Raw genomic sequence first — 24,972 nt, forward strand, 5'->3', positions numbered from 1 at the left:
GCAGACGTCTTACAAAACTAATGTAGTTCATTCATTGCAGGCACTTTTGGGGGGGGGAAGGGGCCAAAAAATATTCTTACGTATGAACAGTTATTCCCAGTTATTCCCAGTTCGGAATTCCCTTGTTGTGAGTTTATGAGGTGTGTGCAACCGTACGCAGAATGTGCAGGCATCCTTGTTATTTTCCGACCATGTGCCCACTAGCATAGCTACATGGAATGCGCCGACACTTTGCCCCCACTAGCTTAGCGTTGCCGTGGGCATGCGGCAACAAGGGGAAGTGTCGTATCTACGTTATCTATGATCAATGCACTTGACTCGCTTTACTTCAGGTTTTTTGGCGTTCTGCTTTTATGTCGCGTCACGTTAGAAGCTTTTACAATTAACAAGCTCATTTTTCAAATGTAAGGAGTACAACGTGAACATAATTGTGTTTAAAAGGGGGAAAGAGTAAAAACTCACCAGAAAAATATAATACTCAAGTACAGATACCTGAAAAACTTACTTCCGTATAGTAACGACAAACAAGTACTTCCCACCTCTGCCTAAAACATGACCCAAACCTAAGCATACAAAGCAGAAGAAAAAGATGCAAACGAGTGAGAGAAAATGTTTATCGAAGAAGGATTACTCACTTTTCTTTTGGCCTTTATACTGCTGGGCCTTTTTCTTCTGCTTGGGGAGGGACTGAGACATTTCTCTGGTACCTGAAAGAAGATCGTATGTAAAAATTTTGAATCACTCTCTCAAATGAGCTTCGATCAAGCTTTTGTTTTGGTGGGGTTTTGGTTTGTTTCCTTTGTGTTTTCTGTGACTTTGTGTTCTCTCATGTGCATGGCTGCAGATGAGATGGGCTTCCCTCAAGTTTGGGTATATACCACAGGTGTCAAACTCAAGGCCTGGGGGCCTGATCTGACTCCACACATCATTTTATGTGGCCTGCGAAAGCAAATCACGTGTGTCAACTTCCATGATTCTTGCTAAAACAGGTAACCAAAATGTAACATTGTCATATGATGGATGGATGGATATGTAATAAATAATGAGATATTGTAGCATTTTTTGTTCATAAAACCCTTTTTACAGTTATTGAACAACACGAACTAATTATTATCCTTGACTTTTGATTTAGAAACTAGTTTTCCATCAATTAGTTGTGTATTTGCGAGCCACAGTCATAACGGCCCTCTGATGGAAAGCATAACTACAATACGGCCTGCAACAAGAATTTGTTTCAAACTATATGCTTTTGAAATTCTTACTTCCTTGTCTGTCGTGATTGCTCTTCCTTTTGATTTTCAGTCTATGCCCAATCTCCTGTTGTGCCTAGTCCTGAGTTTTTCAAGTCTACTTCACAGTAATGTTACTATGTGGTATTCCTTTTGTTTGATAAATTATGTAGTAATTTAATTCGTCTGTTCTGTATTTTTGTCCTTCTTCCTGCACACACATCACACACCCATTAAACATGAGACCTACCTCTTTAATTTGGGCATATTTCACAAAAAGCACAAGTTGCCATGTAGCCCTTTTCTACCAAGGACCGTACACAGAAAAATCAAAAATTGCAAGAACCACTGACATTCTTCCTTTAAGGACTCAAGGACCTCGTCATATCAACATAAATTTACACATGATATGGTACAAAATGTGATACCCAAGGGCTCAGATTAGCCCAATAAGTCTCAAGACTTGTGGAAAATAAATTGAACAAGAAATAAGATAAAATAAAACAAGATAAACTTGACAAAAATACTTATTTGCAGTTGTGAATGTTTGCAAAGGTGCAAATGCTGCAAGAATTTTTATGCAGCGACAATATTAATGGGTGGCACGGTGGATGACTGGTCTGCACATCTGCCTCAGAGTTCTGACCAAATCCAGCCTTGCCTGAGTGGCGTTTGCATGTTCTCCCCGTGCCTGCATGGCTTTTCTCCAGATACTCTGGCTTCCTCCCACATCCCAAAAACATGCATGGTTGGTTAATTGAAGACTCCAAATTGCCCGTCGGTGTGAATGTGAGCACGAATAGCTGTTTGTCTATGTGCCCTGCAATTGGTTGGCGACCAGTTCAGGGTGTACCCCACCTCTTGCCCGGAGTCAGCTGGGATAGGCTCCAGCACGCCCGCGACCCGAGTGAGGATAGATGGTACAGAAAATGGATGGATGGAGGGTTTTCAAGCATTAACGACTTTTTTAAGGTCAGGCCACATGATTTAAATTGGATTCAAGCCCAGACTTTGATGAGGACACTCCAAAACCTTCATATATTTTTTGCAGCTATTCAAACGTTGACTTCCCCCAATACAGTACAAAGATGCTATGGCAAGGGGGACTCAGGACACAAGGTCCTTGTGGGGGTGATTTCACCATCAACCCCAACATCAAGATTTGTTTCCAAGCTCCATAAACAGAAGAGCTCCATCCAAGAGCAATTGACCTGAGAGAGAAGATCATGAAGCCTTCAGCTACCTCCTGCTTGCCAAGGCTAAAGAGGTACGATCAGAATCCCTACTGGATGACATCAACACAGTACTTCTCAGCATCCCTAACAAGAACATCACCGAAACCAAACGGCTGATATATGCAGCCGTATCGGTTATCCTAGAGATGCTTGGTTGCAAGATGAACAAACGGAAGGAGCAAGGGCACTGACATCAAGACAAGAAAGCTCCTTACAATGCATGGAGAGTTCCACCCTAAGTCCCGCATCCTGAGGCTGAACACAAAGCGGAAAGAGAGGGGTCACAAGCACTGTCCAGAAGGAAACAACAGGTCTCTAAGAATACATCAAGAAGATAGCCCCAGGGACAAACTACAAAATGAATACCTCACACAACAGAAGTCCAGTAAGGAGAAGGAGTCAGACAGGCTGTCATGGAAAGACAAGCCCCTGCATGGCATGTACCACCAACAAATTGAAGAAGTGGCTGACATAGATAAAACATACCAGTGGCTGGAAAAGGCTGGACTGAAAGATAGCACAGAGGCACTAATCACGGCAGCACAAGAACATGCCCTAAACACAAGATCAATAGAGGCCGGGGTCTACCACATCAGACAAGAGCCCCTGATGCAGGCTGTGCAAAGAAGCCCCAGAGGCAGTGCAGCACATCACAGCAAGGTGTAAGATGCTGACGGGCAAGGGATACATGGAGCGGCATAACCAGGTAGCAGGAATAGTGTACCGGAACAGCTGTACCAAATATGGATCGGAGGTCCCAGAATCAACCTGGCAGACGCCACCCAAGGTGGTTGAGAATAACCTGGCCAAGATCCTATGGGACTTCCAGATCCAGACTGACAAAGTAGTGGTGGCGGATAAACATCAGAAGCAAGCAATGGTCATAGATGTAGCAATCCCGAGTGATAGCAATGTTTGGAAAAAGGAACACAAAAAGCTGGAGAAATTCCAAGGACTGAACGAAGAACTAGAGAAAATGTGGATGGTGAAGGCAAGAGTGGTCCCCGTAATGATCGCGGCACTTGGGGCAGTAAACTGTAAGCTGGGAGGATGGCTCTAGCACAGACCTGGGCATTCTACGGCCCACAGGCCACATCCGGCCTGATGGCTGACCCTGTCCGGCCCGCGTGAGGTCAATCATAAATTAGAAAATAAATTGAAAAAAATATGTATGCCGTGCATGCAATACAACTGTGTTGCTTTTATTTTGAAAAGCGTTACGTTCGTATTTACTTCCGTATGGACGCACGTGCGAGTGTGAGCCGTTAGTTTAGGTAAACAGCAACAAGTGATGCTAGCTAGGTTACCCTCAAGATGTCAGCTCACGGCAAGAAAAGAAAAGTTGATAACGAATGCCGTGTTTTCATGACATGGACTGCCAAAGTACTTCTTTACAGAAGTCAAAGGTAAAGCCGTGTGCTTAATTTGTGATACACAGGTCGCTGTGTTAAAAGACTACAATTTGAATGGCCACTACATGACCAAACATGAGGATAAATACAGAAATCTGTCTGATGAAGAGCGTGCAAGGGAGTCTGATGCGTTGCTAACAAAACTGCAAAGCCAACAAGGATTTTTTTTACAAAACATTGCACACAGAGATGCAGCCGTCAGGACAAGTTATGTCATTTCTCACAAAGTTGCCCAAAAAAGTAGGGCGTTTTCTGACGGAGAGTTTATTAAGGAGTGCTTATTGGACTCTGTTGCGCTGTTATGCCAGGAGAAAAGGGGAGCGTTTGAGAACGCGGCACTCTCCCGACGCACTGTAACATGGCGGGTTGAGGACATCGCTGGAAACTTGGAACTTCAGCTGAAGAACAGAGTGGCCAACTTGGACTATTTTTCTCTGGCGTTGGATGAGAGCTGCGATGTACGTGACACTACCCAGCTGCTCATCTTCTTACGTGGGATAACTCCAGACTCTCAAATCACGGAGGAGCTAGCAGCCATGCAATCAATGAAAGGGACCACCACAGGGAGTGACTTGTTCACAGAGGTAACTGCATGTTTTGACAAGTTCGGACTGAATGGGACAAGCTGGCAGGTGTGACAACGGACGATTGTCCAAATCTGACTGGGGAAAATGTTGGACTTTTGAAGAGAATGCAGGATAAAGTAACAGAAATGATGAAATCATTCTGTTAAATGAACCCTACATTGTACATCAGGAAGTGTTGTGTAAATCAGTGTTAAAAATTAACCTTGTTGTTGATGCTGTAACTAGAATAGTTAATTTCATCATAGTGAGAGCATTAAATCACAGACAGTTTGTTGCACTTTTGGAGGAAAATGAGACAGAACATGGTGACATAACCTATCACTGTGCCATCAGGTGGCTCAGCCAAGGCAAAGTACCGAAAAGTGTCTGGGACCTGAGAGACCAGATTCAGGATTTCTGTGTGAATAAAGGACATGACATCCCACAGCTTTCACATGAAGACTGGGTGGCAGACCTTGGATTTCTTGTGGATGTGAGTGCACTGTCAAATGAACTAAATGTCAAACTGCATTGCAATGGCCTTTTTGTACATGAAATGTACAGTGCACTTTCATGAGAAAGTTGCAGCTTCTCTCAAGCCAAGTGGAGAACAACATTCTCACCCACTTGCCAACACTAAAGGAAGATCAGCTGATCACCTCCACAAGTTCTCATCCATGTTAGAAGCACTGCATGGAGAGTTTTCAAGGCGATTTCAAGATTTCAAAACAGTTGAGACTGAAATGCACGTTTTCTTCTCCCTTCAACTGCAGTGTGGATAATGCACCGAGTGATGTTCAGGTGGAACTCATCGACCTGCATCCGGACACTTCTGGCAGAGCGCTTCAGGTCAGTCTCACTGCTGGATTTTTACTCTTCCCTCAAAGAGGAGAACTTTCCACACCTGAAAAGGCATGCTCAGAAGATTCTAGTCCTCTTTGGATCAATTTACATGTGAACAGACATTCTCAGTGATCACTGATGACCACCTCTCAGCTGTCCTTCGCATAGCCACCTCAAATATTCAGCCAGATTTTCAACACCCTTGTTCAAGCCCAAAACAGACTGGATTATTCTCACTGAAGAGGTAAAATGAAGTGAAAACAATTACAAGTTTCAGTGTTTATGGAGATTAACAAGTTAAAAATAAATTGCAATGATGTGATGATTGCAGTATTAGCAGTATAGCAGTATTTTGTTCTTTGACATATACACCACAATTTCACATAGCCTATTTATATAAATATTTACAGAATATTTTTATTCCAATCACCAGTACCAGCTATTCAAAATATTGAATATTTGTGGATTTTACAATGGGACAAAGTTGAGAATTAAGTTCAAGTTATCACTGGTGTGGCCCTCTGACACAATTCTGGTTTCTCATGTGGGCACTTGTAAAAATTAATTGCCCACCCCTACTCTAGCAGATACCAGGAATAACATCAGACGTCTCCATCCAGAGGACAATACTGGAAACAGCTAAAATCCTGCGCAGAACCCTCAAATCCCCAGCTCTCTGGTAGAGAACACAAGCTTGAAGGAGATACCGACCGGGTGGGATAAAACGGACCCTGATATAACGGATATACTGGCTGTGCATTTAAGAGCATAGACCAGACTAACTAAACTAAAATGAAAATGAAAACACCGATAGGAAACAAATATTACCTGAATACATTTTTTGACAACATTTGCCACTCGCAATAATTTTTTTGCACAGACAGTATTGGACTCAAAATGTAGCCACTTGCAGATACGATGCTCGTACATTGGCCATGTGTCTCACAGTGCTTAAAACTGTTCCTTAAAAGGCAAGCACACAGAATGAAGTCATGTTATAGTCGCACACATACTCTACTTATCACCATCAAAATAAACTGGACAAATTTGATGGTAATTAATAGAAATATTAGCCCTCTGCAGGGCAAACATTATGCTAGTTAGTTGCATTAACGTTAAACTTACTGATTTGCGCGATGTTCATCTTGACTTTTACATCGCATTGTGTGTCTTGCTTGAGAGATGTCACCAGTGTTCGTCTTTCTGCTCAGTCTGAAATGATCCCACACGTGCGTAATTTTGTCTTTTCTCTAATTTGTCTTGTCTGACGTTGTGGCCATCTTCTCCTTCTTTTGTTGTGTTTAACTACCGCATAGTGGCCATTTATTTCATGCTCCTTGAATCAAAACACGTACGCTCCGCTTCCAACACTTTTACTCGTGTTGACGTAAACACGTTGCGCGAGTCTGTCTGCTTCACAATTTAACTCTTTCCTGCCATGAACAGGCAGCTAATGTACAGTGGGTATTCAGACCCCCTTAAATTATTAACTCTTGTTATATTGCAGCCATTTGTCAAAATCATTTAAGTTAACTTTTTTTCCTCATTAATGCCAGAGCCCTGATTTAAACCCAATTGAGCATCTCTGGAGAGACCCTGAAAATGGCTGTCCACCAATGTTCACCATCCAACCTGACACAACTGAAGAAAATCTGCAAAGAGGAATGGCAGAGGATCCCCAGATCCAGGTGTGAAAAACTTTTGCATCATTCCCAAAAAGACTCATGGCTGTATTAGCTCAAAATGGTGCTTCTACTAAATACTGAGCAAAGGGTCTGAATACTTATGGCGGTGTGATATTTCAGTTTTTCTTTTTTAATAAACCTGCATAAATTTCAACAATTCTGTTTTTCTCTACATATGGAGTGCTGTGTGTACAATAATGAGAAAAAATAAATAATTTTAGCAAATGGCTGGAATATAACAAAGAGTGAAATATTTAAGGGAGTCTGAATACTTTCCGTACCCACTGTATATGTATTTTCCCAACAGTTTTTATGAGATGCAACTGTCTTTTAAACCATGAGGGTGTCTTTGAGCAAATCGGGGGTTGGGGCCAGCGAGCATAAGAAGAGGATTGTGTGTTATGTATTATTTATTGTGTAAGCAGACACTACAGTATATTGTCTGTCTTTTTCCTGCTACAGGAGGGCGTTTGGTGAATTTGCTGACAGGTGATGTGAGGATTTAAGGCTGCTCGTCAGCTAACAATTGTGGACTCCATTTTAGATCGGCGTACGTTGCACTTATGCTCGTTACATTTAAGGGCAGACTTGCATATTTTGCAAGTGACTGTTGCTGCCGGTCTCATTTTTAGTAAAATATTTCAACTCACTTGAAGCATCGCTGCGCGAACCCACCACCTTTTGAATTCAGCAAGGCGTCCGTGTCCAAAACATGATTGGTGATTAGTGAACCTTAACCTATCATTGTGGAGTGGCAAAGTCGATGTGTCGGCTAGTCAGTTCAACCCTTAGTACGTAGGTACTTATAGTACATAAGTGCATATGTGTAAATCACATATAGTTAAGGATATTCTGCTTTTGGGTGAAATTTCTAGATGAACCTAAAGCACTATATATAAACTTTACAGGTTAACTTAATTTGACCTTCTCTAAACTTTTGAATACACATGTCCAACTGTTCATTGTTTCAGTAATTTTTGCACAATTTGCTGTTCTCTAATAAGGAGCTGAATGGAAAAATTCACAACAGGGTTTTTGATCCATGAATCGACTAATTTCCAAGTATGTCCACTTCCATACCTTGCAGTGGGCCCAACAAGGCTGTGGCTGCACCAGACCTATTTAACGGCGTTTTATCAACCGTATTCCTAGCTTCCATGAGCCTTGGCTAGAGTTATGGCCGCGACTTCTTGTTTGAACCGACTGGCATTTTGTTTACATTCTAACTGTTCGCGCTAGTCCACTTTCTATGAGCGTTATAGACTTAAACCATGTGGGAACAGTTGTCGCAGCTTAAAAAAGAAAATCCTGCTTCCTACTAATGTAGCGGGGTGTGAGGATGACATTAAAAAGTAAACCTAAAATGTACAAAGCATTTTGAAGTACTTTCTGTCACTTCAGACGGCTAAGAGGCATATTACTCCCTACACAGTAATAAGGTTGGTCGTGTTTTGTTAAAATACGTGGGACAGTCTTATTTACCTTAAAGCAGACATAGAGCCAAGCCAAACCCTTAAAGTGCCTCATCATAGAGCCTTGGTTAGTTTCAACATCAACATATACTCTGTATATATAGTGTTTTCGATTCAGTTGGAGAACGCAGTCATACAGGGACATCATGCACTGATGTACAGAGAAAGAGGAATGCAGGCACTAGAATCTGAGCTGAAAAGTGTGACGCACATTAATTTTAAAATAAACTATCAGCTGTACTTTACACATAATCATCCCGGTCCAGCTGAAAATGATGCACCTGCAGACCTGCAAGCTGATTATTTGGATCCCATTTGAGCACCTGGAGTGGGACATTTCATTTGACAAAGCCTACATCCACATAAAACATGATGATGATGAATTTGTTGGGGGAGGGATGGGATTACTCAACGAAATATCCATAGGATAATTGATTCTAAAAAGATACGATAGTGACAGCTCACTCATAATCCAACCAGTAAGTAGGATGCATGTGTTCCTCTGTGGGCTTTTTGTCCACAAAATGAAATGAGCTCACGTACAACGCCATAAGTGGTTTTTTCAAAAGGTTTTTCAGTCACATCACATCATTCTGGATTCCTCATTCCCAGCTAAATGGTGGAAACTGTACTGATTCTCAAAACAACTCTCTTTTTGTCCGGCTGGGGTGCATGTTCAAAACATTGCGCTCTTTAGCCACCGATTCAACGTTTGGTTGGTAGTACAATCACGAACAGAGCAACAAGTTGCCGAGGTCCGCAAGGAGATTTTTAAATGCTATAGGGGCTGATAATCATTTAGAAAAGCAAAACATATACATCCAAATAATCCACTCTGGGGAACCAAAACAGATAGCCACAAATGGCTCACTGCTACTTCCAGTGTCTCACAGGAAGTCGCGCCCATAATCTTTTCTACATGAATGTGCCAGGGACAAGGTGGATAGACCATCTGAAGAATAATTTTGCAACGACCTTCTGTTTTAAATTGTGGGGGAAAAAATACTGATTAGAAATGGTGATATCTTTTTAAATTGTTTATTCATCAGCCTTGCAAGAAAATGGAACAAGTGGGTGTGTGCGAGGAAGACAAGTTATTTAGATGTTAATTCAGATTTTAAAAAAATCCAATAGAACACATCAATGTCAACTATGTTGTAAAACAAAACAGATGGATTTACACAACAGGCTAAAATAACCAACTCAGATTTTTGTCACTAATTTTTTGTTTTGTTTTACTTTTTGTCATTTGTATGATCAAGCGACCCTATTTACAGAACAACTGAAATGACCTTCACATGCCCAAAAATAATGTAAACAACACTACAAATGTAAACAGCCAACAACAACACAATAAAAAGTGAATAATTATAAATACAAAATATTCAACATTGCATAATCCATGCATCAAACACCATAATTTTCTTTCACACAGCAGAAATACTGTGCCCCATTGCAGCAGTTTGCCGCTAGCTAGTTTAAATATTTTGTCACATAGTGGGTCAATAAGAAAACAGAGCTTCCAACCTATAGAAATTAACTTCCAGAACAATTTGTCCGACTTTCCATATTTTCCAAATTTTGTCAAGAACATTACCGCGGGACAGTTATTGCAGTATATTATGTAATAGGAAAAAAATAATTAGCATACCGTTCAACTACACAACATAATCATTACTCTATAATCGTAATCGTTAAATTCTGGCTTCAATATTTGTTTATCTGTTTATCTTTCTTCTTCGTTTTCCTTATCGTCCTCTTCTTTTATTGTCCCACATCCTTATGCCACTGCCAGGGATAATAACCCCTTAAGGCCTCACATTTGACTAACAGAACTTCCTATTCAGACAATTCAGAGTATTGTGACAAACAGGGTGCCGCACACACACTTCTACTTTTCCTATCGGCTTGTCCCTTTAGGGGTCGCCACAGCGCGTCATCCTTTTCCTTGTAAGCCTATCTCCTGCAGCCTCCTCTCGAACACCAACTGTCCTCATGTCTTCCCTCACGACATCCATCAACCTTCTCTTTGGCCTTCCTCTAGCTCTCTTGCCTGGCAGCTCCATCCTCATCATCCTTCTACCAATATACTCACTATTTCTCCTCTGGACATGTCCAAACCATCGAAGTCTGCTCTCTCTAACTTTGTCTCCAAAACATCGAACCTTGGCTGTCCCGCTGATGAGCTCATTTCGAATTTTATCCAACCTGGTCACTCCGAGAGCAAACCTCAACATCTTCATTTCCGCCAGCTCTGCTTCCTGTTGTCTCTTCAGTGCCAGTGTCTCTAATCTGTACATCATGGCTGGCCTCACCACTGTTTTATAAACTTTGCCCCATCCTAGCAGAGACTCTTCTGTCACATAACACACCTGACACCTTGCTCCACCCGTTCTAACCTGCTTGGACCCATTTCTTCACTTCCTGACCACACTCACCATGACTCTGGATGGTTGACTCCAAGTATTTAAAGTCCTCCACCCTTGCTATCTCTTCTCCCTGTAGCCTCCACCCCTCTCATTCATGCACATATATTCTGTCTTACTTTGGCTAATCTTCATTCCTCTGCTTTCCAGTGCATGCATCCATCTTTCTAACTGTTCCTCCACCTGATAGTTGCTTTCACTGCAGATCACAATGTCATACCACACACTGGATTTAAATACGCAATTACAAACAATCTTTCCGATTTGTTGGATGACACAACCCAACAAGGTGAGGAGCCGAAAGTCAAGATGTCTCTTCCAAATGCTTGAACTTAACAAATAAGACCTTTGTCCCACGTGACTTTTTTTTTTTTTTTCTCAATATGGGGTGCTGTGTGTACATTAATTAGGGAAAAAATTATTTGAGCAAATGGCTGCAGTATAACAGAGTGAAGAATCTAAGGGGGCCTGAATACTTTCCGTACCCACTGTACATGCCAGTTTTACAGGGAAAGGGTCGGCTTCTGACAAACATGCAGTGTGCCTCGCTACTTTTTACTTATAAATCCATCTAAGACCGAAATGATCACTATTGGAGCGTTAAAAGAGTCATCATTTTAACAACTTCTCCTTGTCTCTTGATGACTGTGTTATTGATTGGGTAAAGAATTTTGGTGTACTCGTTGACCAGACTCTTTCATTTGAGTTGCATGTAAAGGAGCTAATACTTTTTCCATCGACACAAAATTGAAAGGATCAGACCAATCCTCTCAGTGAATGATGCAGAGACCCTAATTCATGCTTTTGTGTCATCTAGGCTTGACTATTGCCATGTTCTTTTATCTGGCTTGTCCAATAAAAGTTAGAGGTCAGCAGCAGGTCCAGAATGCGGCAGCTTGGGTTTTAAGGTGGACTTTGAGGTATGACCAAATCACCCCTGTATTGGCCTCCCTTCACTGGCTCCTTGTCCACGTCAGAGTGGAGGTTAAGTTGCTGCTTTTACTTATGCAACACTCTTCCACTTGAGGTCAGGCAAACCTGCTCAGTTGAAATTTCTAAAGCAAAATTAAAGACCTAGCTTTTTACTCGCATTTTAATGTATATATGGTGTCCTGTTTAAATGCCGTGTTTCTGTTTCAATTGTTTTACTTTGTCTTATTAAATGTTTTTTAGTTGTTGGTACTGTAACTGTACTTCATTTCACTTATTTGTACCGAACTTTAATTGAAAGTGCTTTGTAAAAAAACTTTCAAAATTTCATCAAATTCATTGATGAAATTTTAGTCACGGTGGCCGGACACATCGGCGTACTGGCCGTTAATGTCGGATGCTTGATATTTTTTCCCCAATATCCGGAACAATCAGTGTCACGGCCGTAACGAGTCAGCGTTCAGTGTTTTCTGTAACAAAATATGGACCTTCCGTAACATTTAACAGTTCTGAGAAAAAGGGAATCAGATGTCAAAGGGGTGCATAGATCGAATAGAATTGTAACAATCCTTTGTAGTGTCAAACTGGTGCCATAATAAAACAAACAGTTTTTAGGGCAACTTTTTTACTGCCATACAAGCATAAAATCCAATATCCTATATTGTATGGCAAGAGATCAGTTACATTTCTGCTTTAGTGTAGTTATAGTGAAACACACTCTTACTCTGGGATGCAGGGGGTTGGAGTTGATATCCCGTCAGCTGACACCAACCCACAGGATAGAGATCAGGTGACTCACAGTCAACCCACTGGTCATATTCATCTTCCCAGCCATCAAAGTGGATCCTTAATAGCCGATGTACAATTCTTGTCACTGTAGCAACACACACCAGACGTGGCTCCATCAGGTCAACAGCTTCCAGCTTCATGCCTCGTTGGAAACCATGATTGGGAACTTCCTATCAAGGCAGCAAGAATAGTGAAAAACAATAATTGTATGAGCTACAGCACATGCATACACACTTTAGACTTGCAATGACTTTCCATTACATAACCAAACAGGGACAATTCAAAATTACAATAGGAAAAAACAATTCCACGTAAATATCTTAAGACATGTCCATACAGTGGATATACTGTATTTTAAATACAACCTGTGTGGTGCTGTAAAAAGATTAATACATTTCAGAACTTTCCCCCTTTACAGATGATTGACATAATTTGCAACTTGTATATCTTGTACCTCTTTTAAGGCAAAAGTAAGAAATGAAAAAATAATTGGGTTGCACAAGGGCACACACTCACAACTGGGAAATGTGGCTGTGTAGAAAATTGAACAATCACATTCAAACTCATGAAATACTAGTCAGTGTGCGCTTGCCATAATTTAAAGCGGTTTCCCAAATTTTATTGAGCCAAAAGCACAGACTTTTTAATAGAAAGAAAAAAAAAACTCACAGCACACCACTAAACAAATATGTCACACATGTTAATTAATTAAAGCTGCAAGAAGCGATGAACGGGCCACGCACCTCTGCGGGCGTTGGGGGTACTTGCAAAGATCTGAGAAAGACTGATCAACACAGACCTTTAGGCAGTATGGACAGAAACTATCAGGACTAGGCCTGTGGGGAGAAAAAAAAAGGACTCAATCGGATAAGTCGACTTCAAAAATAGGTCGACAGATATCTCCGCTGGCGCTATACAAGCCAACTTCCATACAGACATCTCCACATACAGTCCCCTCCAAAGGTATTAGAATGGCAAGGTCAATTCCTTTGTTTTTGTTCCAGATCAAAAGATGAAAATGAGACAAATTCTGAATTACAGCTTTTATTTTATGGTATTTACATCTACAGGTGTTAAACAACTCAGGACAGAGCACCTTTTGTTGGAAGACACCCACTTTTCAAGTGAGCAAAAGTATTGGAATATGTGACTGATGGGTGTTTCTGCTTGCTCAGGTGTTGCATTTTAGGTGATTGCTTAAACATTAGATAGTGCTTGTGTTTGGCTTTGGGTTTAACCTGTGAAAACTGCATTTGCTGTTAAGAAAACATGAAGACCAGAGAGCTGTCTATGGGAGAAAAGCAAACCATTTTGAAGCTGAGCGAAGAGGGAGAATCGATCAGAGCTATTGGACAAACATTGGGCATTGCCAGTACAACAATTTGGAACGTCCTGAAAAAGAAAGGTGTACTGAGCAACAGACATCAAACAGGTCGGCCAAAGGTATCAACAGCAGTTGATGACAGAATCATTGTGAGAACTATGAAGAAACACCCAAAGACAACAGTCAGTGTCTTCACTGCCAACCTCCACAGGCCAGGGGTGAAGGTATCACAATCCACAGTTCGAAGACTTCGAGAGAACAAATATACTGGCCATACCACAAAATGCAAAACACTCATTAGCAAAAAGAATCGTAAGGCCAGATTAGATTTTGTAAAGTACAGAGATGAGCCACAAAGGTTTTGGAACAAGGTTTTATGGACTGATGAGACCAAGATCAACCTCTACCAAAGTCCTGGAAAGGCCAAAGTATGGAGAAAGAAAGGATCTTCTCATGATCCAAAACACACAAGTTCAGAAACAAACAAGAAATGAATGAGTGAATGAAGAATGAACAGTCTGGTGAAATCAATGGGTAGCAGGCTTGATGCAGTTATTGGAAGGAAGGGTTATGCCACCAAATATTAAATATGAGTCATTTTAATTTAAGTATGTCTGTTGCCAATACTTCTGCTCACTTGAAAAGTGGGTGGTTTCAATCAAAAGGTGTTCTGTCTTGAGTTGTTCAACACATCTAGATGTAAATACCATGAAATAAAAGGGGAATTATTAACTTTTGTCTCAGATTCATCTTTTGATCTGAAACCAAAATGTATTCATTATAAAACAAAAACAAAGGAAATGACCTTGCCGTTCCAATATTCAGTCCATCAGCCAGGCCACTTAGGGGATGGGTGATGACACAGTCATCAGAAAAATGGTTCTTCATTTAATCTGTATAGTTTTTCCTGGTGATTTTATTTCCTCTGTCAGTTGGTTTCTAGGCCGCTTGTACAAGACTCAGCCCCCAATCCTGTTGCCATCCTTCTCAACTTGGCAGAGTTGGGGCAGTTTTCAGGAAACCACGGCTTGTTGTTATTGAAGGCGCAGACCGTTTTATTTCTAATCTGAACAAAAACTGAAGCAGCATGTCTGTAAACTCAAACTGACAATTAAGGTTTCAAACACAACCTGTGCAGTTCAAACAATCCTATAATAGTGCAGCTTTGCATCATTGATCCACTTCACTGCTTTAACCAAAGGCTGTGCAGATTTGAGTTTATGCCTGTATAATGGAATAAAGTGGATTAAATAGTGAGTGGGGGAGACTGACATCCATCTTTCAGGGTACTGTAGCAGTAATCCAGAAAGTTGTTTTCCATGGTACTTATATTTTGGAAATTCATAGATGAACTGAATGACTCTTGGAGTCCCGAAGAAAAACAAGCGAGTGGTTGGTTTTGATCCAGTCAAGATCCCTGGTCAAAGTTTACAGCAAGGAATTCACATTAGCTGGAATGTTAAAACACCAACTCGGGTAAAGGAGGAAATTCTGAAAGGCGGGTAGTGTGGCTAGCACCTCATGAACAGTGTCTTCAAGTTGGGGCTGCAGTGCACTGGGACATCCTAATCTCAACCTTTGTTAAAGTAGAAGCAGATTCCACTGCCTTTCATTTTACCTGATAGTTCCATGAACCTGACAGCCAGGTAGGTGTAGCTTTGTAGGTGTAAAAAAATCTGCGCTGCCCGGAAGGCATTCTGCGGGAGGCTGCAGAGGCATGAGGGCTCACCTCATTTCTCTCTTTGCCGGTTTGCTGTTGTATATGATACTATTAGAGAGCCATGATAAGCAAGGAAGATCCACCCTCAGTCTCTCTCAACCTATCACGGCCCAGCTAAGAAAATTTGGTTACGTCATCAAACTCACTCACTCTTTTGAACTGAAACCTAGAACCAAGAAGAAACAACCTGCTGAGTAACATGCACAATAGTGATTTAATATTTCGGCATCGTGTCTTAGAACTTCTCTTTATAAAAAATAAAATAAAAATAAGAACGCCATACACTGAAACGTAAACATACACTTTATGTTTACGTTTTTGAAAACGTGAACGATGAGAGCCACACAAGTAGGCTGTTGAAGACTGTAGCTGCGTTTCAGTCCTGTCATGCATGTTCAGTCTTCGGGTCACCCGTGCGCTCAGTACAGCAAGCGAGAGGGTCACTGACAGAAGCAATCACGGAAAACAAAGGCAAACACATAATACATTAGACTATCATAGATCATTTTACACTTGAGAGCATGTGAGTCCTGGAATGCACATGTCATGGGAACAATGTGTCCCGACAATTTATCACCACGGAATAAAGATACAGTAATCCTCCGCTACATCGTGGTTCTTGCTTCACGGTCTCGCTATATTGCAGATTTTTTATTACAGTTGTTACTCTTTAATCTCTAATCTTTTATACTGTTTGTACAATTACTTTTGTGGTATCCATTGCTCTGTCAATATACTGTGTTTAGGCCTTCCACGATAGCAATTTTTTTAGAACAATATATTTTCTCAATAACGTTCAAGATAAACGATAGTATCTATGTTTTTTTATGCCACTGATGTAATGTCATTCGAGCATAATAAAGAATTGTACACATCTTACAAATTCTCCACTGTTAATCAAACATATGAGCACAACTGTGCAATGTTCTCTCGTTTACAAAATAAAAGTAGGGCTGCATTTCACAATAAGAGCAAGTAAAAAAAAAAAGAATGTTAAACATGTTCTGCTTGCTCAGGTGTTGCATTTTAGGTGATTGCTTAAACATTAGATAGTGCTTGTGTTTGGCTTTGGGTTTAACCTGTGAAAACTGCATTTGCTGTTAAGAAAACATGAAGACCAGAGAGCTGTCTATGGGAGAAAAGCAAACCATTTTGAGGCTGAGAGAATCGATCAGAGCTATTGGACAAACATTGGGCATTGCCAATACAACAATTTGGAATGTCCTGAAAAAGAAAGGTGTACTAAGCAACAGACATCAAACAGGTCGGCCAAGGGTATCAACAGCAGTTGATGACAGAATCATTGTGAGAACTATGAAGAAACACCCAAAGACAACAGTCCGTGTCTTCACTGCCAACCTCCACAGGGCAGGGGTGAAGGTATCACAATCCACAGTTCGAAGACTTCGAGACAACAAATATACTGACCATACCACAAGATGCAAACCACTCATTAGCAAAAAGAATCTTAAGGCCAGATTAGATTTTGTAAAGTACAGAGATGAGCCACAAAGGTTTTGGAACAAAGTTTTATGGACTGATGAGACCAAGATCAATCTATACCAAAGTGTTGGAAAGGCCAAAGTATGGAGAAAGAAAGGATCTGCTTATGATCCAAAACACACAAGTTCAGAAGCAAACAAGAACTGAATGAGGTTACACTAAAGGCCTGGAAAAGCATTTCAAATTAATGAATGAATGAAGAATGAACAGTCTGGTGAAATCAATGGGTAGCAGGCTTGATGCAGTTATTGGAAGGAAGGGTTATGCCACCAAATATTAAATGTGAGTCATTTTAATGAAAGTATGTCTGTTCCAATACTTCTGGTCACTTGAAAAGTGGGTGGTTTCAAACAAAAGGTGTTCTGTCTTGAGTTGTTCAACACATTTAGATGTAAATACCATGAAATAAAGGGGGAATCCTTAACTTTTGTCTCATATTCATCTTTTGATCTGAAACCAAAATGTATTCAGTATAAAACAAAAACAAAGGAAATGACCTTGCCGTTCCAATATTTAGTCCATCAGCCAGGCCACTTACGGGATGGGTGATGACACAGTCATCAGAAAAATGGTTCTTCATTTAATCTGTATAGTTTTTCCTGGTGATTTCATTTCCTCTGTCAATTGGTTTCTAGGCCGCTTGTACAAGACTCAGCCCCCAATCCTGTTGCCATCCTTTTCAACTTGGCAGAGTTGGCGCAGTTTTCAGGGAACCACGGCTTGTTGTTATTGAAGGCGCAGACCGTTTTATTTCTAATCTGAACAAAAAGTGAAGCAGGATGTCTGTAAACTCAAACTGACAATTAAGGTTTCAAACACAACCTGTGCAGTTCAAACAGTCCTATAATAGTGCAGCTTTGCATCATTGATCCACTTCACTGATTTAACCAAAGGCTGTGCAGATTTGAGTTTATGCCTGTATAATGGAATAAAGTGGATTAAATAGTGAGTGGGGGAGACTGCCATCCATCTTTCAGGGTACTGTAGCAGTAATCCAGAAAGTTGTTTTCCATGGTGCTTATATTTTGGAAATTCAAAGATGAACTGAATGACTCTTGGAGTCCCGAAGAAAAACAAGCGAGTGGTTGGTTTTGATCCAGTCAAGATCCCTGGTCAAAGTTTACAGCAAGGAATTCACATTAGCTGGAATGTTAAAACACCAACTCGGGTAAAGGAGGAAATTCTGAAAGGCGGGTAGTGTGGCTAGCACCTCATGAACAGTGTCTTCAAGTTGGGGCTGCAGAGCACTGGGACATCCTAATCTCAACCTTTGTTAAAGTAGAAGCAGATTCCACTGCCTTTCATTTTACCTGATAGTTCTGTGAACCTGACAGCCAGGTAGGTGTAAAGAAAATCTGCGCCGCCCGGAAGGCATTCTGCGGGAGGCTGCAGAGGCATGAGGGTTCACCTCATTTCTCTCTTTGCCGGTTTGCTGTTGTTGTATATGATACTATTAGAGAGCCATGATAAGCGAGGAAGATCCACCCTCAGTCTCTCTCAACCTATCACGGCCCAGCTAAGAAAATTTGGTTTCGTCATCAAACTCACTCACTCTTTTGAACTGAAACCTAGAACCTAGAAGAAACAACCTGCTGAGTAACATGCACAATAGTGATTTAATATTTTGGCATCGTGTCTTCGAACTTCTCTTTATAAAAAAAATAAAATAAGAACGCCATACACTGAAACGTAAACATACACTTTATGTTTACGTTTTTGAAAACGTGAACGATGAGAGCCACACAAGTAGGCTGTTGAAGACTGTAGCTGCGTTTCAGTCCTGTCATGCATGTTCAGTCTTCGGGTCACCCGTGCGCTCAGTACAGCAAGCGAGAGGGTCACTGACAGAAGCAATCACGGAAAACAAAGGCAAACACACAATACATTAGACTCTCATAGATCATTTTATACTTGAGAGCATGTGAGTCCCGGAATGCACATGTCATGGAAACAATGAGTCACAGCCCTGGAACAATGTGTCCCGACAATTTATCACCACGGAATAAAGATTAAAAAAAAAAAAAAAAGATACAGTAATCCTCCGCTACATCATCACAATAAAAATGAAAACCTTACCTCAAATAACTTATTTATTCTCAATGATTCCATTTAAACCCACATTTAAATGGTTTCAAACATTACATTATGTCATAATACATTTTTTATTAAAACAAATTTATTTAGTTTATCCACTCTTCAGAAAAGCAAACAGGAGGGAGGCCAAAATGTTCGCGAATTGGAACAGATAGACTGCAACAACATCAAACTCCCAAAACCCCCATTTATTTCCAAGTCTTAATCTAAAACCCAATAAAAGCATCCACCTTAACGGCTTGGTGGAAAAGTTTAGAATCTACAGGATCTCAATTAGCTCCCAGTATGCTCTCCCCAATCTGTTATAATCCAGATTTCGAAATTAACAATATACACCTTCATTTTAGCACATGGAAAAAACATGGAATTGACCACCAACAACAACTATTTTACGAGAATGTTTTTAGGACACGTGATGAACTGTTCCAAGAATTCCAAATCTTCTTTTCCTTTCGGCTTGTCCCTTTAGGGGTCGCAACAGCGCGTCATCCTTTTCCATGTAAGGCTATCTCCTGCATCCTCCTCTCGAACACCAACTGCCCTCATGTCTTCCCTCACGACATCCATCAACCTTCTCTTTGATCTTCCACTAGCTCTCTTGCCTGGCAGCTCCATTCTCATCATCCTTCTACCAATATACTCACTATTTCTCCTCTGGACGTGTCCAAACCATCAAAGTCTGCTCTCTCTAACTTTGTCTCCAAAACATTTAACCTTGGCTGTCCCTCTGATGAGCTCATTTCTAATTTTATCCAACCTGGTCACTCCGACAGCGAACCTCAACATCTTCATTTCCGCCACCTCCACCTCTGCTTCCTGTTGTCTCTTCAGTGCCACTGTCTCTAATCCGTACATCATGGCTGGCCTCACCACTGTTTTATAAACTTTGCCCTTCATCCAAGCAGAGTCTTCTGTCACATAACACACCTGACACCTTCCTCGACCCGTTTCAACCTGCTCGGACCCGTTTCTTCACTTCCTGACCACACTCACCATTGCTCTGGACGGTTGACCCCAAGTATTTTAAGTCCTCCACTCTTGCTATCTCTTCTCCCTGTAGCCTCACTCTTCACCCACCACCCCTCTCATTCATGCACATATATTCTGTCTTACTTCGGCTAATCTTCATTCCTCTGCTTTCCAGTGCATGCCTCCATCTTTCTAACTGTTCCTCCACCTGCTCCCTGCTTTCACTGCAGATCACAATGTCATCTGCAAACATCATGGTCCACGGGGATTCCAGTCTAACCTCATCTGTCAGCCTATCCATCACTACTGCAAACAGGAAGGGGCTCAGGGCTGATCCCTGATGCAGTCCCACCTCCACCTTAAATTCCTCTGTCACATCGAAATCACACCTCACCGTTGTTCTGCTACCCTCGTACATGTCCTGTATTATTCTAACATACTTCTCTGCCACTCCAGACCTCCGCATGCAGTACCACAGTTCCTCTCTGGGTACTCTGTCATAGGCTTTCTCTCGATCGACAAAGACACAATGTAGCTCCTTCTGACCTTCTCTGGAGTTTTCCATCAACATCCTCAAGGCAAATAATGCATCTGTGGTACTCTTTCTAGGCATGAAACCATACTGTTTCTCGCAAATACTCATTTCTGTCCTGAGTCTAGCCTCCACTACTCTTTCCCATAACTTAATTGTGTGACACATTAACTTTATTCCTCTACAGTTCCCACAGCTCTGCACATCACGCTTGTTATTAAAAATGGGCACCAGCACACTTTTCCTCCATTCCTCAGGCATCTTCTCACGCACTAGAATTCTATTGAACAAGCTGGTCAAAAACTTCACAGCCACCTTTCCTAGATGCTTCCATACCTCCACAGGAATGTCATCAGGAGCAACTGCCTTTCCATTTTTCATTCTCTTTAATGCCTTTCTAACATCCCCCTTACTAATCATTTCCACTTCCTGGTCCACCACACTTTCCTCTTGTACTCTCCCTTCCCTCTCATTTTCCTCATTCATCAACTCCTCGAAGTATTCTTTCCATCTATCTAGCACACTGCTGGCACCAGTCAACATATTTCCATCTCTATCCTTAATCACACTAACCTGCTGCACATCCTGCCCATCTCTATCCCTCTGTCTGGCCAGCCTATATAGATCCTTTTCTCCTTCTGTCCAACCTGCCATACATGTCATCATATGCCTCTTGTTTGGCCTTAGTCACCTCTACCTTTGCCCTGTGTTGCATCTCAATGTATTCCTTTCGCCTCTCCTCGGTCCTTTCAGTGTCCCACTTCTTCTTAGCTAACCTTTTTCCTTGCTTGATTTCCTGTACTGTGAGGTTCCACCACCAAGCCACCAAGATACACCAAGTACTCTCCTGCCTGCCTCTCTGATCACCTTGGCTGCAGTGGTTCAGTCTTCTGGAAGCTCCTCCTGTCCACCGAGAACCTGTCTCACTTCTTCCTGAAAAGCTGCACAACACTCGTCCTGTCTCGAGCTTCCACCACATGGTTCTCTGCTCTGCCTTTGTCTTCCTAATCTTCCTCCCCACCACCAGAGTCATCTTACACACCACCATCCTATGCTGTCTGGCCACACTCTCCCCTACCAGGACCTTACAGTAGGTAATCTTCTTCAGATTACATCGTCTGCACAAGATGTAATCCACCTGTGTACTTCTACCTCCGCTCTTGTAGGTCACCCTATGTTCGTGCCTCTTCTGGAAAAAAGTGTTCACTCCAGCCATTTGCATCCTTGTTGCAAAGTCTACCACCATCTGTCTCTCCAAGTTCCTTTCCTGGATGCTGTACTTACCCATCACTTTTTCATCACCCCTATTTCCTTCACCAAAATGTCCATTACAATCTGCACCAATTACGACTTTCTCTCTGTCTGGGATGCTCAGAACTACTTCGCCTAGCTCCTTCCAGAATTTCTCTTTCACCTCTCGGTCACATCCTACCTGTGGGGCATAGCCACTAATCACATTACACATAACACCCTCAATTTCAAGTTGCAGCCTCATCACTCGATCTGATACTCTTTTCACCTCCAAGACATTCTTAGCCAACTCTTGTAAAATAACCCCGACTCCATTTCTCTTCCCATCTACACCATGGTACAATTATTTAAACCCTGCCCCTAAACTTCTAGCCTTACTGCCTTTCCACCTGGTCTCCTGGACACACAATATATCAACCTTTCTCCTAATATTCATGTCAACCAACTCCCGCAATTTTCCTGTCATAGTCCCAACATTCAAAGTCCCCACATTCAGTTCTAGGCTCTGTGCTTTCCTCTTCTCTTTCAGCCGAAGAACCCGCTGTCCACCTCTTCTTCTTCTTCTTCTTCGACTTTGACCCACAGTAGCTGAATTTCCAACGGCGCCCTGCAGGTTGACGGCGCCGGAAGTTGTTAACCCGGGGCACGACCGAATTCTTTGGATGAATGCTCATTTGTTTGCCAAAGTTTTAAGCCGGATGCCTTTCCTGACGCAACCCTCTGTGCATTTATCCGGTCTTGGGACCGGCCTGCAGTTTGCACTGGCTTGTGCCCCCATAGGGCTGCATTTCCAAGAATGCCAAATAACAGGCGGAATCTTTCTTCAATATAATGAATTAAAAGCAGCAATAATAACAAAAAGAATACCAACACTCCAGAGCACCCTCAAACTGCCAGAGTTTGTCAAGCAAATAGTGAGGCTTCTTCCGCAAAGGAAAAAAAAAAATTATCTTAAAAGTTTATAAATTAATTTCATGCACTAAATCAATGCACTTACCAATCACTAAATGGGAAGAAGACCTTTCCATGTCCGCTGACCGTAACTACTGGATACAGATATGTAACAATACGTTAAGAATGACAAAAAATTTACAGCTTATACAATATAAAGTGATCCATAGAACACACTTTACGTCGTACACTATGCATAAAATGGGCTTCTCTCCATCTAATATATGCGCGCAATGCACCAAAAAAAATACTGCAGACACCTATATAGGAATGCACACCAATTCAATGCTTTTGGTCTGCGGTTACACAAACTCTCATATTTTGAATTGCAGGATTCCACTTTCCCCAACATTGTGCATACTTGGCGACTTAAGCACAATAAGAATCATCTTTATTTGCCAAGTATGTCCAAAAAACAGGATGCCTCCTGGGTAAGGTGTTCCAGGCATGTCCCTCTGGGAGGAAGTCCTGGGGACGACCCAGGGCACGCTGGAGAGACTATGTCTTGCCTAGGATCGCCCCCGGAAGAGCTGGACAAAGTGTGTGGGGAGAGGGAAGTCTGGGCTTCCCTGCTAAAGCTACTGCACCTGTGACCTCAGATAAGCGCAAGACAATGGATGGATGCATGGATGGACATAAAATTACCCAAATGTCATTTTGCCAACAATACTTGGTTTGAATTATAATTCAATATTGAGACCTTAATAAACACAAGCTCACCTTGTTAAAGAGCTTAACAGGAGCAGCTATCGAACCAGTTTCTCTGAGGTAGTCAAACCATTTAAATGGCATCTTCGTGTACCCTGGAGGAGAGAGTCAGTTGAAACCAGAAAAAAACTATTTGCAAAAACATGCTGTCAATCTAACTTTTATCAAATAATACGTCAAAGGTTTTTAGCAATTTTTGGCTCATAAATGCCAATTGAAACATCTGAATGAATTAAAAGAAATATGGGTATACAGTACCTCGAGGGGAGGTCACTTCAATGTTGTTGATTTCACAGAAGCCCACAGGGAAGATGGAAGGTGAGGTGCCATGGTAGCAGAACCAGTCTGATCCATCCACCGCCTCAGAACCATCAATTCCAATCATAAGATACCCATCTGCCAACACCTTAACAGCATTTAATGGTCAGGGTTTGTGTGGTATCAATATTTCATACAAATATCTAAAATAGAGAACACACCTTTCTTACAGTGGCTACACATATCGCTGAGAGATTGAGAGGGTCAATAGCTTCCAACTTCATGCCATCTTTGAACCAATCCCCACTTTGGTCCACATCTCTAACCTGATGATGAATTAAAATTAGGTTTAGCAGATTATTTATAGCATATAATATATACAGTCCAGTACATTACATATACTTATTACATATTAAAGAATATTTTAAAAAACTGCAACCCTGTATCAGGTTTTGAGGCTAAACAAAATATACTGTACTTTTAAATTTATTTTTACCCCATGGCGTAATTGTAAATAAAGAAGCGGCATTGCCACAAAGATAGGAAACAGGTGACAAAAACGGAGAGTTGATATGTTGAGAGGCTGTTGGCAATGATCAAATGCCCCATTCACTGAATGCCCCTGCCCTGTGCAGTTCAGCGACAGAGACTCTCCGCACTTTGTTTTCAACACAATATAGTGCCACCAGAAAGTATCACACCCCTTCACTTTTTCTATTTTTGCTGTTACAGACGTATTCTAAGGCTGATTTGAGAGTAGTTTTCTTTAAAAAAATAAAAATAAAATATCCCATCATGCAGCACGGTGGAAGAATGGTTAGAGCGTCAGCCTCACAGTTCTGAGGACTGGGGTTCAATCCCCGGCCCCGCCTGTGTGGAGTTTGCATGTTCCCCCCGTGCCTGCTTGGGTTTTCTCCGGGCACTCCGGTTTCCTCCCACATCCCAAAAACATGCATGAATTGGAGAATCTAAATTGCCCGTAGGCGTGAATGTGCGCGCGAATGGTTGTTTGTTTGTATGTGCCCTGCGATTGGTTGGCAACCAGTTCAGGGTGTACCCCGCCTCCTGCCCGATA

At 41.6% G+C, this 24,972-nt stretch overlaps 1 protein-coding gene across 4 annotated transcripts in view; it reads right to left on the reverse strand.

Moving 5' to 3' along the window:
• The window catches only part of mbtd1 (mbt domain containing 1), a 192,051-nt gene that overhangs the window by 21,281 nt on the left and 145,798 nt on the right, over window positions 1–24,972 (reverse strand). For 3 of the 4 annotated variants that reach the window (XM_061705436.1, XM_061705438.1, XM_061705437.1), the window contains 5 exons: window positions 24,119–24,223; window positions 23,898–24,045; window positions 23,652–23,734; window positions 12,523–12,757; window positions 636–707 (listed from right to left, as the gene is read on the reverse strand). In XM_061705436.1, the coding sequence (XP_061561420.1) occupies window positions 636–707; window positions 12,523–12,757; window positions 23,652–23,734; window positions 23,898–24,045; window positions 24,119–24,223 (643 nt within the window). The remainder of the gene's footprint in view (window positions 1–635; window positions 708–12,522; window positions 12,758–23,651; window positions 23,735–23,897; window positions 24,046–24,118; window positions 24,224–24,972) is intronic. The other variant, XM_061705439.1, reaches the window with a different exon arrangement.

Source organism: Phycodurus eques, chromosome 19 (assembly GCF_024500275.1).
Source record: "Phycodurus eques isolate BA_2022a chromosome 19, UOR_Pequ_1.1, whole genome shotgun sequence".
In the NCBI taxonomy this organism is placed as follows: domain Eukaryota; kingdom Metazoa; phylum Chordata; class Actinopteri; order Syngnathiformes; family Syngnathidae; genus Phycodurus; species Phycodurus eques.